This window comes from Parus major, chromosome 5 (genome assembly GCF_001522545.3).
Source record: "Parus major isolate Abel chromosome 5, Parus_major1.1, whole genome shotgun sequence".
Lineage (NCBI taxonomy): Eukaryota > Metazoa > Chordata > Aves > Passeriformes > Paridae > Parus > Parus major.
In genome coordinates this window covers 6,653,059-6,665,604 of record NC_031774.1, presented here as the reverse complement: position 1 = coordinate 6,665,604, position 12,546 = coordinate 6,653,059, and the positions used below count along the sequence as shown (strand labels likewise).

The window sequence follows — 12,546 nt, the reverse complement described above, 5'->3', positions numbered from 1 at the left end:
CCATTTTGGAGCCATTCCCCTTGTCCTAACCCTGCAGTTCCTGATGAACCATAGCCCTGGGCATGTCGAGGCCTCCTGTGGTCATCGTGGTGCCACCTCAGGGACCTCCTGTGGCCTCCCCCTGAGGATCCTCTCTGGATTCTCACCCGTTACACCTTCTTGCCCTGAAAGAAAACAAAATTTATCCGCTGACACCTGTCCCAAAACCCGAGTACAGCACCTCAGCCCTTGGGGGCTGTCCCACACCTCAACAATGGCCCTTTGTGACACCACCATCAGTGATGTCACAGCAGCCACAGGACATGGGCCATGTCACAAAAGCAGGACGGGGGGCACAGAGCCACAATCCCATGGTGAGGCCCGTGGGATGCAAAAACTGCTATTCCAGCCCCACCACAGCCCTGCTGATGAGGTGTGAGGCAGCCCCGGAGGGACAAGGAGATGTGGGGTTTGGGGGAGAGGTACCTGCAAACAGACTTTGTGCATCTTGCAGGGTGAGATGTCATCGAAGGAGGACACTCCAGAGCCGGGCACCTCTGCTGCCAACACCAGCCAGGCGGCCCCGGCCGCGCCGCAGGACAGCAACCAGGAGAAGCCCGGGTGCCCGGAGTGCCAGCACATCAGCACCGTGTGCTCCAGCTCGTGCCGGCACTGCTTCTGCCAGCTGTGCACGTGGGACTGGAGCCTGGGCGAGGCCGTGTGCCCGCGCTGCCAGCGGCCCACGCGCCACCCCTACCCCCAGCACGTGGCCCTGTACCACGAGGTGCAGGACCAGGTGTACAACAGCAAGCAGAGATGGCGCAGCCACTATGCACAGCAGCCATGGAGCCTTTACGGACACTTCAGACGTGGCAGGCCCTGGGAGAGGAGGAGAAGGAGATCCATGAGGTGGCCCCGCAATGGCCGCTGGCAGTCTCGGCACAACCGAGGCAGTGACTCCTCGAGGTGGTGGCAGCAGCAGAGAAGGGCTTGGGAGGAAGCACTTGAAGAGGGACAAATTCGAAGGTTTGAATGGGCCATCCCGGCCTCCTCACATGGAAATCAATCCTGGCGCAGGTCCAGCAGGTCATGGAGCCAGCATGAGCAGCCATGGGGCCACCGCAGGTGGAGCAGGGACAGGGAGCGTTCCCATGGCAGGGACAGGCGACAGAGCAGGTCTTCCTCTAGAGACCAGGATGCCCAGACAGGCTCCCATGACCGCTCCACAAGGCAGAGGCGCTGGAGGAGCTGGAATGCCGATGACAGACACGCTCCAAGGCCCCAGCACGATGTCCCCACAGACATCTCCCCAGAGACACTCAGAGAGCGGGAAGGCTCTGATTCCTCCAGACAACGGCGTACAAGAAGGAGGCGAACCCGGGGCAGATCCCACAGGAGAGGCCAGAGCTCCCAGGGAACGATGCCCTGCGACCACTCCACAAACCAGAGGCGCTGGAGGAGCTGGGATGATGATGACAGACACACTCCAAGATGGGATGATGATGACAGACACACTCCAAGGTCCCAGCGTGACACTCCCTCGAGGAGGAGTGAGAGACACCAGTGGCAAGACTGGGATTCCCCCAGGCAACAGCATGCGACAAGGAGGCGAACCCGGGGCAGATCCCACAGGAGAGGCCAGAGCTCCCGAAGAGCCTCCCAGGGAATGGTGCCCCGCGACCACTCCACAAACCAGAGGCGCTGGAGGAGCTGGAATGCTGACCAGGGACAAGCTCCAAGGTCCCAGCAGGACATCCCAGGCTCCTCAGGGAGGAGCTGGCACCAGCGCAGGGACACATAGCCCACCCTCCCAAAACGGGAATTGCCACACTCAGGCTCAGCCCAGGGTGTCCAGGTAGGCTTTGGTGATCTCCCAGGATGGAGCCTCCAGATTCCCCCTGGACATCCCGTTCCAGGGCTTGACTTGCTGCAAATAAACAAATTCCACTTGAGCCAGCACTCCTTTTCTTCTTTTTGTGTTTTTGCCACCTCAGGAGCCTCCACAGATACTTTGGAGCATCCCAGGCCCTTGGGTTGCCCCCATGAGGTTCATCCTGTCCCTCTGTGAGCTTCCCCCAGCACCATGAAGTGCCTCTGTGGAAGAAGGAAGGAGCCAAGGGGCTGTTCCCCTCTTTCATATCCTCACAGTCTTTCAATGGCTGAACCTGACTTGGATTTTGCCTTTGCTTTCCCTTCAGTTTTCAATAGAATTCAACAGAATGACAAGGTTAGAAGAGACCTCCAAGATCATCGAGTCCAACCCATGCCCCAACACCAAAAATTAGACCATGGCACCAGGTGCCACACCCAGTCTTTTTTTAAACACATCCAGGGATCATGATTCCACCAACCTCCCTGGGCAGACCATTCCAATGCTTTATCACCCTTTCTGTAAAAAACTTTTTCCTAACATCCAACCTATATTTCCCTTGTTACAGCCTTTTATCCAGGGAAGTTTTGCTGGGAGAAGTTAGCACCCCTTAGCATTTTTTCAGCAGAGCCACAGCTTGGTACAGGAATATTTTCCCCAAAAACCCAAGGTGTGGCTGATGCAATTCAGCCCAGCTCCAGGGCCAAAACTTGTCCTAAACTTCCTTCCCAGTTGTCATCCAGCCCCTGTCCCCAAATGCCAGCCTTTGGAATCATCCCATTGCAGGAATCATCCTGCAATGTCCCCCTGATCCCTAATTTGGGGTATCAGCATAGCTGATCATCTCCTTAAATGCATATTCCGCATGTGGGACGTGGATTTTGTCTATGGATACATTCTCTGCTGGACAGAAGGAGGCTGGTCACACCAGATCCCTCTTGCACTGCAAGAAATAATTGGAAAAAAGATATAAAATTCAACAAACGGTGAAAAGCAGGAGCCTGGGCACACAGGGGTGGGCAAAGATCTTTGATATCCACGTCATGCTCTGGTAGAGCCACTCCTCTGCTCGATCAAATTTATTTTTCTTCCACAGAAACCTGCTTCAAATAGACCTGGAGTTCACTCATTTTCCTAAATATACTCAGAAGGTGGGCTCTTGCTACCTGGAAACCACACACAGCCTCAGGTGGGAGAAGCATTGCTCAGCACAGGAGGAGGCCACACACAGCACCGAAATTATCCTGGGAGTTTTTCCCCTAGATTTAATTTTTTCATTAAATACAAATCTTCCCCTCAGGTATAAGCTGATGTTTGTTTATCTCCTGGGAAATTCTCTCCCTGCCTCTCTGAGCATGGTTCCAGGGCCCTGCAAATGCTGGATATGCCCACCTGAACATACACACACAGACATTTGATGAGGAAAACCCTGGAAAAAATGCAGCATTCATTGTGGATGGATGTTGGTGGCAGAGCCACTATTTTGGGATAATGACAAGTAAGAAAATTCAGTCCATTTCTGCTGAAATAAAATAAAATAAAAAATAATAATAAAAAAAAAACACAAACAAAACAAAACAAAAAAAAAAGGGATCTTGGAAAAGTGCAAAGAGGCTGGAGGTCTGAGGGGAGAGCGAGTGCCTGTGGCCAGCACTGTCCTTGGAGGTCTCTGTCCCAGAGCTGCCCAGCCTGGATTCAGGAGGTCTTTACAAACACTGGCACCTCATCCAGGCTGGCAGAGTAATTCCTGAGGGTGGTGCCACCATCAAACACTTGGGCAGTGTTGGTGTCCAGCCAGAGGTGCCCCTCTCCTGGCAGGTAGATATCCCTCCATGTTTGTCCCTTTTCTGTTATTGGAGCAACCAGGACCTGCAGGGAAAAGAAAAAAAATAAATAAAAAAAAAAGAACTTCAGGAGATGGAGGATGAGCCAGGATGCACGTGTGGAGATGAGATGATCGTCAGGGAGTCCTGGAATCGTTTGGGTGGGAAGAGACCTTAAAAATCATCGTCCCACGCCCTGCCATGGCCAGGGGCACCTTTCACTATCTCAGATTACTCCAAGCTGCATCCAACCTGGCCCTGGACACTTCCAGAGATGGGGCAGCCACAGCTGCTCTGGGCACCCTGTGCCAGGGCCTCAGCACCCTCACAGGGAGTTCCTTCCCAATCCCATCTATCCCAGCCTTCTGTCAGTTTAAAAACATTAATGCAGTGCAGTGACATTCCTTTGACTGGGATTGGGGTCATCCCTGCCTGCAGCTGCCCCGAGATTCCATCCAGTCTATATTTTCAAAAACCAGAATGAAAAAACACATTAGAAATGTGTGTTTCTTGCAAAACCTCCTCCCCAGTGATAGAACCAGTGTAATCCCACCTTCAGGGAGCGTTTTTTTCTCTTGTTTTATGGGAAAAGCAGTTCCCAAAAGTGGTTCCCAACATTCTGAGGCTCTTTATTCCTACTAAATCATTTCACTTCCAAAGCTGATAGAGGGTGTCGGGGCCCTAAATGAGAGTTTCAGGAGGAAAGCCAAGCTTTTCCAAAAAGCAAAAACCCAAAACCCACAAAACTCAGCTGCTTTGGCTTGGATTTAAATCTGCTCAGATCCAACCCCTGGTGTGTACTTGCGCAGAGCTGGATTTACAGGAACAGCGCAGAACTCCCACCTCATCTCCAATGAGAAACTCATCCTCTATGGTGAATGCAACTGGATCCGTGGGGCTGAGCCACCAGGCAGGACGGAAGATGGGGTATCCCAAACTCTGCCACTCCTCACTGTATTTTAGGAGCAGCGGCACAACGAAGTCCCGGTGCCTCTGGATGCACTGGCGGGTCAGATTCAGGACCTGAAGGTGGGGGACAAATCCATGAGGAGCCCGATGCCCAGGAAACAGCAAAGCAGGCAGAGGGAAAAAACCCCAAAAATAAATAATTAAAAATTTAAGAGTAAAATTTGTATTCCCTTGGGAAGAAAAACTACTGAGTTGGGTTGTCCTGATCAGGTTATGGTGCAAAATGGGGTTGATACTGGATATTAATTGATGTGAATATAAATCCATTGGTAATACATTTAAATCCACTGATAATGGACATAAATCAATTGGATTTTAAATGGCTTTAAATCCATTGTAAATTGTTACAAATTGGCTGGATTTAAATGTATTGATAGCAGATATGAATGCATTGGATTTTAATAGATTTAAATCCATTGTTAATTTTTAATTAATTTATATCCAGTGGACTTAAATGGGTTTAAATACATTGCTGATGGATACAAAATCATTGTATTTTAATGATTTTAAATACATTGATAATGGATATGAATATACTTGATGTAAATGGATTTAAATCTATTGATAATTATTATAAATCCGTTGCATTTTAATCTATTGATAGTGATTACAAATGCATCGGATACAAATGGATTTAAATACATTGATAATAAATATGAATCTATTAGATTTAAATATATTTAAATCCATTTATATTGAACATTAATCTATTGGATATAAATGGATTTAAGTATATTGATACTGAGTATAAACCCATTGTGTTTAAATCTATTGATAATGAAGATAAACCCACTGGATTTAAATGGATTTACATCCATTGACAATGAATAAGAACACATGGATTTACTTCCACTGATAATGGTAATTAATTTGATTTAAATGGATTTATCAATGGACATCTATTGATAAAGGACCTTAATCATTTTGATTTAAATTCCCCTGATAATGCATATGAATCCACTGAATTGAAATATAATTAAATCCACTGATAACAGGTACAAATCCATTGGATTTAAATCCATTGGTACTTCAATCGAAACCCACTGATAGTGGATTTATTCCCACTTCAATGAGAACAGCAGCTGGTAGGAGACCCCTGCCAGGCCTTCCATGGGTTTTGGAGGCATTGGCCATGTCAGAATCCCGGCGTCCTGCCATCTGGAGTGTGGGATACGTACCCAGGCATCACAGCAGAGCCAGGGCGGGGTCCCAAAGGCCATCACGGGCAGGAATGTCACAATCTGCAGCCACCTCACAAACAGCTCCGGGTCCCCCGGGGTGGCTCCAGCCACGCTCCCTCCTGCAGGAACATGGGGCTGGAGCGAGGGCCTCACATGGCATGAAAAGGTCTTTGGGAAACCTCAGAGCTCCTTCCAGTGCCCAAAGCACCCCTGGGAGCCAGAGCATCCCTGGGAGCCATCGCTCTGAAAACCTGGCACAGCTTCCCTGGAAATGGCACAAATCCCCCAAGGCCGAGGGCTCACCCAGCCATCCACAAATTCCTGTTTCTTCCAGAGGCTTTTCCCAACTCTTGCAGCTCCCAGGCTGTTGGGACACAACCCCTGGCAGCAAACTACCCAGCTCTCTCTGTGCAGGAGGATCTGCACTCCCATCCATCCAAGCCAAGGGCTCCAACATCTCTTTGGGAAGCAAACTCCCGTGCTGGGATTGCTTGAGCCTCATTTTCTAAGGAAAACAGGCTAAAACTAGAGGCCAAATTGAAATATTGCTCTCAACCCTATTTCAGGGCTGTTGTTTAGCTCAGCTCTCCACATCTGACACTTCTACACAGGGCGTGTTTTAACCACCACTAACTCCATCAGCTCCAAGAAAAAGGGAAATGGATCCACTTGACCCCGATTAAAGGTTGTTTCTTGCCCTTTTATAATGCTTTTATTTCAGGATTTCTACAGCCATTTTGCTTTGGAGCAGAAATACAGACTTGGAGCAGAGCTGCTGAGTTTTAGGAACATCCATTCCTCAGCCAGTTGCCTGGATCCTGGCTGTGCCAGGTGGGATTTAGCCCAAGCAAGCCCTGCAGGAGTGGGCTGTGGTGGAACTCTGGGAAGAGCATCCCCAGAGACTCAGCTGCTGCTGGAGTTGCCTGGCAATATTTACAGCATATTCTTCTGGTTTTCATTCCTCACTTTCTTCCTGGTAACATTCATCCCAATCAAGCCAGCATAACAGAAAACTGGGGAGCAAAACTCTCCAAGCCATCCCATATAACACCTAAGGTTACCTCCCATGCCTGGAAAAAGGGTTCAGAATTCACTGCAGAGAAGCCAGAAATAGGGGGGAAAATGGAAAATCCTTACCTACTGCATCAGGGATGAAGAAGTTGTAGCCCAGGAGGCTGTAGTGCAGCACGGAGGGGATGAGCCCCTTCAGCCCGGCATGGCTCCAGTCAGAGCGCAGGGGCCTCATCTGGACAAACAGCGGGAGGTGACTGGATCTGGGGAAACAACACAAACCCTTCAAGGTGCTTAGAGGGCTTGCAGGAGCTGAAACTCCATGGTGCCCAGCTGGCTTGGGAGTCACCAGGGCCAGATTATAGTCCCAGAATGGTTTGGGTGTGAAGAGACATTGAAGTCCATCCAGTCCCACACCCTGCCATGGCCAGGGGCACCTTCCACTATCCCAGGCTTCTCCAAGCCCTATCCAACCTGGCCTTGGACTCTTCCAGGGATGGGCCAGCCACAGCTGCTGAGCACCCTATGCTGGGCCCACACCACTCTTAGATCCCACAAGGATCATTGGCTCCAACACACTGCCCTAGCCCGCTTCATCACTGCTTCCCTGGGTGCCCAGAAACCTCTCGGAATACCAAGAACATATTCCAAGCGCCAGTTCAGCCATCTCCCAGCGAGCTCTTGTGCCTGCCAGCTCCAGCACAGCCTCTCCCTGGTGCCCACCTGCTCCCGGCGCTGATGATGGTGCCATTTCCCAGTGTTGCCAGTGCTGCTGCCAGCACCTCGGTGTATCCATCACCTGCCAGCTCAGCAGGAGCGGGGACATCCTGCTCCAGGAAGGAATTGCCCTCGACTCCCTCAAAGGCCACGTAGGTGGCCCCCAGAGCCTGCCGCAGGCGCCGGGCACGAGCCAGGTACCAGCCCAGAGCTGCCTCGCTGGTGACGTTCAGGCGGGCACAGAGCTGCCCCTTCCAGGTGGTCAGCAGCGGGATCTGCAGAGGAGGAGGATTGAAATCCCTGTTGGATCCATTGAATATCCTGCTGATTCCGGGGTGCAAGGCTGGGGGATGCCATGCTGCCCTCATCCCACCCTGCGCTGTCACGGTGCAGCACATCAAAGTGTAAACTCTCCCTCAATCCCCCAAAAATCCCTGAGCTAGTGGCAAAGGGATCATTAAAATGACCACACAAAATGGAGCTGGGGAATCTTGTGAACACTGGACGTGGACATTTTAAAGCTGCTTCTGTAGGAACAAGGAAAGACGCTGCTTCCCCCAGCCCTGCTGTGTCCCAGCACAGCGGGATCAGGCTATGTGTCTTGATAAATAATAAACCTGAGGGGATTTATTCAGCTTTAATTTTGGTTTGGGGGCTGAGGGGGTCCCGTACCGAGCTGCCCCCGGGTCGGGGCTGGCGGCTGAGCCAGTATCCCGTGGCCTCTCCACCACGCAGGGAGCGCAGGAAGAGCGGGGAGGTGACACCGGCGTACGGGGACAGCGTGATGGAGAGCTCCAGAGGTTCCACCAGCGCCGGGGCCTGCCTCTTCCTGCGCTCCGAGGGCACGAGGTCCTGCAGGCAGGAAGGGCGGAATAAGGGCTTTGTGGGAGAGGAGCACCACGCTCCCGTGTGCCCGCAGGGCGGCGGGACGGCCGTACCGTGGCGGCGAGGACGGCGGTGCCGTGCTCCCCCAGGGCCACGACGCCCTCCTGAAGGCGATGCCGTTTCAGCCTCCTCACCAGAGACCTCAGGCCTCGCTTGATTTTGGCGGCAGAAGCTTCTGGGCCGTGGTACCGCCAGATCGGAGACCTGCAGGGTGGGAAATTCCTCGTGAGATGCTTGGGACTGCGAGCCGGACATTTGGAAGGGTTCCCATCATCGTGGGAAGGAGAGCTCACCCCAGGAGCGCGGTGTCCGGCAGTGTCCGAGCTGCTCCCGCCGGAGCGCTGGCCGTGTGCCGGCGGGCGGCCACCACGTCAGCGCTGACACAGAGCTGGTAGTGCAGGGCCTCCGCTCGTCCTGCCGGCGTCTCCAGGCAGAACTGCCTGTGGCTCTCCACAGACAGCAGCAGGGACACGTCAGGAGCCACGGTCACCGTCACTCCTTTGGGGGAAAAGTGGGAAAACGGTGTCTCAGTGAGCACCCGGCTGCTCCTCGTCCTGGGAGCCGCAGGGATGAGTGGGGAAGATCCTGACTTGGTGCCAAGGCCTCCTGGGTTTATCCCATCACACATCCAGCTGTGCCAGCCATCCCCACCCTGCTCCTGCTATTCCCTTGTAGAGTCCAATGCCTTTCAAGGGCTGCATTTCTCCTTTTCCTGGCTTTATTTGCTTGGCATTCAGCAGCCTCAGCAGTGCAGGGCAGCTGCAGGTCAATTAATTTGTAATATCTGAAGTTTGATGTTCTGCAGAATAATACAAATCTACCCCATAAAATGACACCTGAGATGTGTCTAAAAATGGCAGCTGAACTCCTGCCTGAATCCAGCATCCCACAGCAGTATCAGGGAGCCTTGAATCTGCTGGAGTGGAGCTGGGGATGCAGCAATGGGCACAGATCTGGGCTTAAAAACAAACCAGGCACACCGAGAGCGCGGGATGGCCCTGGAGTGACTTGGGCCACCCCATGCTCAAGCGCTCAGCTTCAGCATCACGGCCTTTCCCACAGGGATGAGGCAGTGTGGGATCCATCCCATGTGGCCTGTTGCTGCTACATTTGCAGGATATTTTATTCCCAGGGAAATCTACGCTGCTCTTAAACCAGCTGCTTTAGAGGGGCAGAGAAGCACAGGGGTTGAAGCTCTTGGACACAGGACAGGGAAGGAAGTGGTTACCTGTGGATCCCAGGAAATACCTCTCCAGGACAGGCCCGAAGCCGCCGGGGTTTGTGCTGAGGTCGCCACTGACCAAGGGCTGCGCGGGGCTCTTGGCGCTGTTGAGGGGCCAGCGCTGGGCATGGATGCTTGGCCCTCCATACCAGGACACATTGGCCATGGAAAAACAATCCTGCAGCCAGGAAAGCATCATCAAAGAGCAAGGAATACTCAGGGGAAGCAGAAAGGCCAGGCTTGGAGCAAACTCTGCTAGTGGAAGGTGTCCCTTATACAGTGTAAGATTATGGTTTCATTTTTAAAAAAAGGGACAGCAAGAAGTGTTTCCCAAAGCCTGCCAGGTTTTGGTGGAGGAGCACAAATAAAATCAAACTGCCATGACAATCACACTTTCTACACCCACCACAGTTATCAAACACCTCTGAATTGCAGGTGAAAAGATGAAGGTTTGAACAAAGAGACTCTGCAGGTGTGAGTGGCTGTAGGACAGGACAACAGAGGGGGAAATTCAAGGAAAACGGCTTTAAAAGGCACTGAGGGCACTTTCAGAAACCCAGAAAATCTATGTATTCAGGTTTGTTGGTTTGGTTGGTTGTTTTTTGTTTGGTGGGGTTTCTTCAGTTTGGTCAGAATTTTTATTTTGTTGGTATTTTTAGTTTGGTGGTTTTTTCCTCTAATGTTTTTTTTCTCTGTTTTACTTAAGAAACACATTAAGTTCTCCAGCTGCCCTCCCCAGAGTTTCTGGTGAATCTGCAAGTGCCACTGCCCTCACCTGAGCTTTTAGCTCCATCTTGAGGCCTCACCTTGATGTCACCAGTGTACTGAGGGTGACACATCCTCCCTCCCAAGGCACAGCTTCCCTCTTTCCCCAGGGCTGATAACAAGAATTTCCCTCAAGAGACTCAGTTTGGAGATTTGGGGCACTTCTCACAGGCATGACAGGGCCTTGGGATGGGGGACATCCCCATCCTTGACCCGCCTCCTGCCAGAAGTCATCAGTTTTCACTTCAAAGCTTCTCAAACTTTCCCCTTTCTGCCAAATCAAAGGATCAGCAGGACTTAGCGTCCTCGTGACTTCCCAGGCAGGACGGGCTTCCCCAAAAGCCCAGAGATCTGAGGCCTTGAAGGGGGTCTGGAGTGGCAGAGGGGACCCGGAGACCCCCCTCTCAATTCACCCCATCTTTATTCCCAATCCCAAGGCTTCAGAGCCTCCTGGAGTCCTGAGCTCGGGGGCACAGAGAGGTTAAGTCTCTCCAGGGGGTGTGGAGAGGTGATGTAAATTATTAACGTGGAAACCCTGGAGGCTCGGAATAGCTGTACCAGGTGTCAGCTGAACTCGTTACACCAGCTGGGAAAGAGGGAAAACAGTCTGTTCTTAACTCAGATTTCGCTGGATCATATTTTCCAATGGTTTGGCTTTGTTTTTTTAAAAAAAGTGGGCGAAAGCCTATTCTGTCTTGCTCATCCTCTCAAACGCCTCACACCCATGTCAGTGGAGGAGACCCAGGGTTTGTGCCCAGGCAACACCTTCCACCCACCCAAAACGGTGCCAACAGGTGATTTATGGCGAAAGGGAAACAATCCTCCATCCCAGACAATCCTGTCCTGCTTCCGTCCCTGTTCTGAGGGCTCCCCACAACCGTACACCCTGCTCTGACAGCTTCTCCTTCCCCTCCTAAGGCTCCTTCCCAGAGTCTGCTTTTATTTAGCTGAGGGAGAAAACAGGGAATGATACCAAAAATGTTTGCAGCAGCGGACATGGATTATTCCCATCCCGCGGGAGCTGCCCATTGTGTCTGTGTTGGAAGAGACCTTCCGAGGCTCTCGCCAGCATTGTCATCTCCAGTGGGTATTTACTCCGTCTCCATATAAACACAGCTCTCCCACCTCGGGGTCACCAACGTGGCACCACCACAGGATTTTGGGGCTCAGCTTCAGAGCATGATGCTTCCAAAAGGTTTTTCCCACCCAGCGCCTTCAGGCTGCAGAAAACAGGGAGCCACGGCCACAGTGTGACCCCATAACAGAGCTGGGGGATTATTGTCGGGGCAGGCCCTCCCTTGTTGGATCCCAAAGGATTTGGAGCTGGACAGAGGGGTCCCCGTTACCTTCAGGGTCACGTCGGGGCGCAGCGGGGTCCAGCGGACGCCATAGCACTCGGTTCCGGGGGCTGCCGGCGGCTCCAGGGAGAGCCGGAGCTCGGCGTCCTCCTCCCAGGAATAGCAGAACTGGCCGCCGTCGTGCCAGCAGCGGTCCCGGGGCGGCGGGGGCTCGGTGGCCGGCACGCTGCCCACGGCGATGGCCAGCACGGGCCGGCCGGCCGGCAGCGCCCGCAGCAGCAGCGCCCCGCGGCCGCGCTCCCACAGCATCCCCGCATCCCGGCCCCGCAGCACCCACTCCTCCGGGGACTGCTCCAGCGCCTGCCACGAGATGATGCCGATGGTCATGGCGAAGAAGACGGCCACGCCGAGGCAGCCCAAAGCGCCTTTCCAGGGCTCCGTCATCTCCCGGATGCCCAAGGTCCAGGTGGACTCCGGGATTTGGCCGGTGTGGCGAGAGAGGGGCATGGTGCGATCGCAGGGATGCCGCGGCTCCGCTGCTCTCCCCTCCTGCAGCAGCACAGCAAAGAAAGCCCTCTGGGATAGCTCCAAAAGATCTTCTGGGATAGCTCCAAAAGATCCTCTGGGATAGCTCCAAAAGATCCTCTGGGATAGCTCCAAAAGATCCTCTGGGATAGCTCCAAAAGCATACACAAAATACTAAGGAAATTTAAAAAAAAATAACAAAACAGTTTAAAAGTAGGAAAGCTGCAACTCTGTTCTCTCTGCACTGATCCCGAGGTAAGGGGAGTCCCTTCCACAGCCTCCTCCGCAGCAAATCCCACTG

At 52.6% G+C, this 12,546-nt stretch overlaps 1 protein-coding gene across 1 annotated transcript; it reads right to left on the bottom strand.

Annotated features, from left to right (window-relative positions):
* Nucleotides 1-2,846: 2,846 nt before the first annotated feature.
* On the bottom strand, nucleotides 2,847-12,289 carry LOC107205414 (SITS-binding protein-like). The gene is made up of 10 exons (XM_033515428.1): nucleotides 11,769-12,289; nucleotides 9,664-9,835; nucleotides 8,729-8,933; nucleotides 8,489-8,639; nucleotides 8,223-8,402; nucleotides 7,557-7,825; nucleotides 6,960-7,096; nucleotides 5,820-5,941; nucleotides 4,516-4,695; nucleotides 2,847-3,718 (listed from the first exon to the last, which is right to left on the bottom strand). Exons 1-10 carry the CDS (start codon nucleotides 12,225-12,227, stop codon nucleotides 3,545-3,547), a joined length of 2,049 nt encoding a protein of 682 aa, XP_033371319.1. The 5' UTR covers nucleotides 12,228-12,289; the 3' UTR covers nucleotides 2,847-3,544.
* Between the last annotated feature and the right edge of the window lie 257 nt (nucleotides 12,290-12,546).